This window comes from Sinocyclocheilus rhinocerous, unplaced genomic scaffold (assembly GCF_001515625.1).
Source record: "Sinocyclocheilus rhinocerous isolate Xijiao unplaced genomic scaffold, SAMN03320098_v1.1 scaffold55, whole genome shotgun sequence".
Lineage (NCBI taxonomy): Eukaryota > Metazoa > Chordata > Actinopteri > Cypriniformes > Cyprinidae > Sinocyclocheilus > Sinocyclocheilus rhinocerous.
Window position 1 is genome coordinate 1,018,497 of NW_015647461.1, and position 2,806 is coordinate 1,021,302.

At 37.7% G+C, this 2,806-nt stretch overlaps 1 protein-coding gene across 1 annotated transcript in view; it reads right to left on the reverse strand.

The window, feature by feature from the left end:
- LOC107709173 (disks large homolog 1-like) overlaps positions 1-2,806 on the reverse strand; it is a 150,847-nt gene that overhangs the window by 30,081 nt on the left and 117,960 nt on the right. Inside the window, 2 exon segments of the mRNA XM_016513585.1 lie at positions 1,375-1,434; positions 1,552-1,721. Of these exon segments, the coding sequence (XP_016369071.1) occupies positions 1,375-1,434; positions 1,552-1,721 (230 nt within the window).

The window sequence follows — 2,806 nt, forward strand, 5'->3', positions numbered from 1 at the left end:
TATGGTTAGGGTTAGGATTAGGGTTTGGCTTAAGGTTACTTGCATATAATTATGCATAATTTATTGTTATTATAAGAGTAAGTACACGTAACGTGGAACAAGGATACCTTAAAATAAAGTGTTACCAAATAAAGTGTAACCAAAATAACAACATAAGCACAATGTAGCTTAAACACCAGAGAATCGAGCTAGCAAGGACATACGTTTGATTTCCATGGAATACATGAACTGATCAAATGCAATTATATTGGAAAGAAGCATTCTCCAAGTGCATAAATCTAAATGAACCAACATAAGCATCTGTAAATAATGGCAAATTTTTCATTTTGTGTGAGCAAAATCCTTTTAAGGCTCTGTAATTGATGTCACTAATATAAAAGATGTGTCCTTATTTGACTGTGTCAGATGTAAAGTGTAATAAAGTCAAGGGTACGTACTGGGCAATTACTAACTGCAGACATTGACAACCTATTTATTTAATTCTCATCAAACAGTCCTTCACGTGTCAAATCCCTACACAGTGCCTGACTGGCTGACAGATATAATGAAATGGGACCACTAATGAAATTGTTCTGTTTACGCCTTCTGAGAAAAATCCCATTGCACGCACACACATGACCCGAGACATTGTTGTCTGCATGTGCAGATAACCTTACACGGCTTTAAAACTCCCTCTGCAACACAGATGAAGGACTCTTTTCTTCATATACTGATGCTGGATTTGCCAGATGGGGGAGCTGGCCACGTGATGCACTTCATGATTAAATGTGCTTTTGTCCTTCATGCCTTTAAGCCCCAATGACAGCTTCCTTTCTCAGAATCTAATGCTGGGGGATCTGGCCTGCCTCTGGAACATCACCAAGGTGCTACATTATCGACTGTCATCACTCAGCACTTTGCACAGTCAATTTTAGTGGCCGTCCTCACGAGTTGCTGCCCTCATCAGTAGAAAGTGCTGTGTATAGCAGCTTTGAGGTGAGATTTAAAAGCCATAAGTGCGCATGGGACCTCAGAACTGAGTCAAAGCGCCTTTTAGGCAAATCGGTTCATTCTCTGACCATATTGATAACGCCTGCATGCTTTTATTTTCTAAGTAAAATACTTTTTCTAAAAAAAAAAAAGAAAAAAAAAAAAGAACAGTATGTTTCAAGATAAGCTTACTTAGATGGGGGAGCTGGCCACGTGATGCACTTCATGATTAAATGTGCTTTTGTCCTTCATGCCTTTAAGCCCCAATGACAGCTTCCTTTCTCAGAATCTAATGCTGGGGGATCTGGCCTGCCTCTGGAACATCACCAAGGTGCTACATTATCGACTGTCATCACTCAGCACTTTGCACTAGGGCTGCACGATAAATCGCATGCGATATTTAACGCGCATCTTGTCAGAAAATATGTTGGTTTCCAACTCCTCCGGCTATACTGAAACCTAGACCTGTCAGAGGTCAGAGTAAACCATTTGCTAAACCATTTCCCAACATTAATTATAATGATTAAATATCACAACATAGCATGCCTTATTTTGGAATCTTTAGATAACAGACGCCTTTACCTTTAGGACCTTTTACCAGCTTTACATCCATTATTTTTTCTGTGACAGCTTTTCTTCTTCTGACGTACAGTCTAACGATGCAGCCTGCCTCCTTCAGTGCCTCCACAGCATTGCTGTGAGTTACGTCTCTCACATCTACATCATTTACCCGCAGTATACAGTCATTAACTCTGTACAGAGAGAAACGAGGGAGAACACTGACTAAACAGTCCAAAAAAGGCATAAATACCAATGATAAAGTGTTCCTGTGAAGTACAATCAATCAAAACACTAAATTGGTGTATAAACAAATTATCCATCATTGTAATCCAAGCTACATGTAAGGGAAGCAGCACAAGAGTTGCATTGTGTTTTCACACGGCATAACAGAGCTGCAGTTCTATACAAAAAATAATGTGATTTCTGGTTACTACACTGAGGATTTTCTATAATAACGGCTATAGCATATACTATTATTATCAGGAGTAAGTCACTGAAAACTATTAGAAACTTTTCCAGTAAATAACGTGAGGAAGAGATTAAATTTACATGAGGAGGGGAATCATATTTACTGTCCAAATGCTAATTAATTCACACTAAATCCAAACCTCAGTTAGAGAAGACTTTAAACTGCTTAAACTTCAGGATTAAGTCAGATTTATTTATAAAAACTGTGTGCCATACTGCTACATTAAACATTAAACTTGAACAGTAGTGTTTGGAGTCGGTTAGTGTCAGAAATAATACTTTTATTCAGCAAGGACTCCTGGAATTGTTTTAAAGTGACAGTAACAAGTGACAGTAATGCTACAAAAGAGTAATGTTTATAATACTTCACAAAATTACTGTTTTACTGTATTTTTGATCAAATAAATGCAGCCTCTTTCAAAAACATTTTTAAAAATCTTACTGACCCCAAAGAGTAATATATTTTCTTCCAATCACTACAGGAGATAGATATTTTGTTGCTTTATAAATGCCCATATTGCATTTACAAGCAAAACCATTTTAAATTTCCATACTAAAGCAGAAATGTAAATGCTGAAGTTTTTTTCTTTAAAGGGTTAGTTCAGTTGTTTTATTACCCTCGAAGCATCCGAGGTGTATATGACTTTCTTCTTTCAGACGAATCCAGTCGGAGTTATATTAAAAATTGTCCTGGCCATTCCAAGCTGTATCATTGCAGTCAGCAGGTGTTGCAGTTGAACAGTCCACAAGTCGTCAAATAAAGCTCGCGCATTCATAATAAAATGTGCCGCAGACGGCTCCGGGGGGG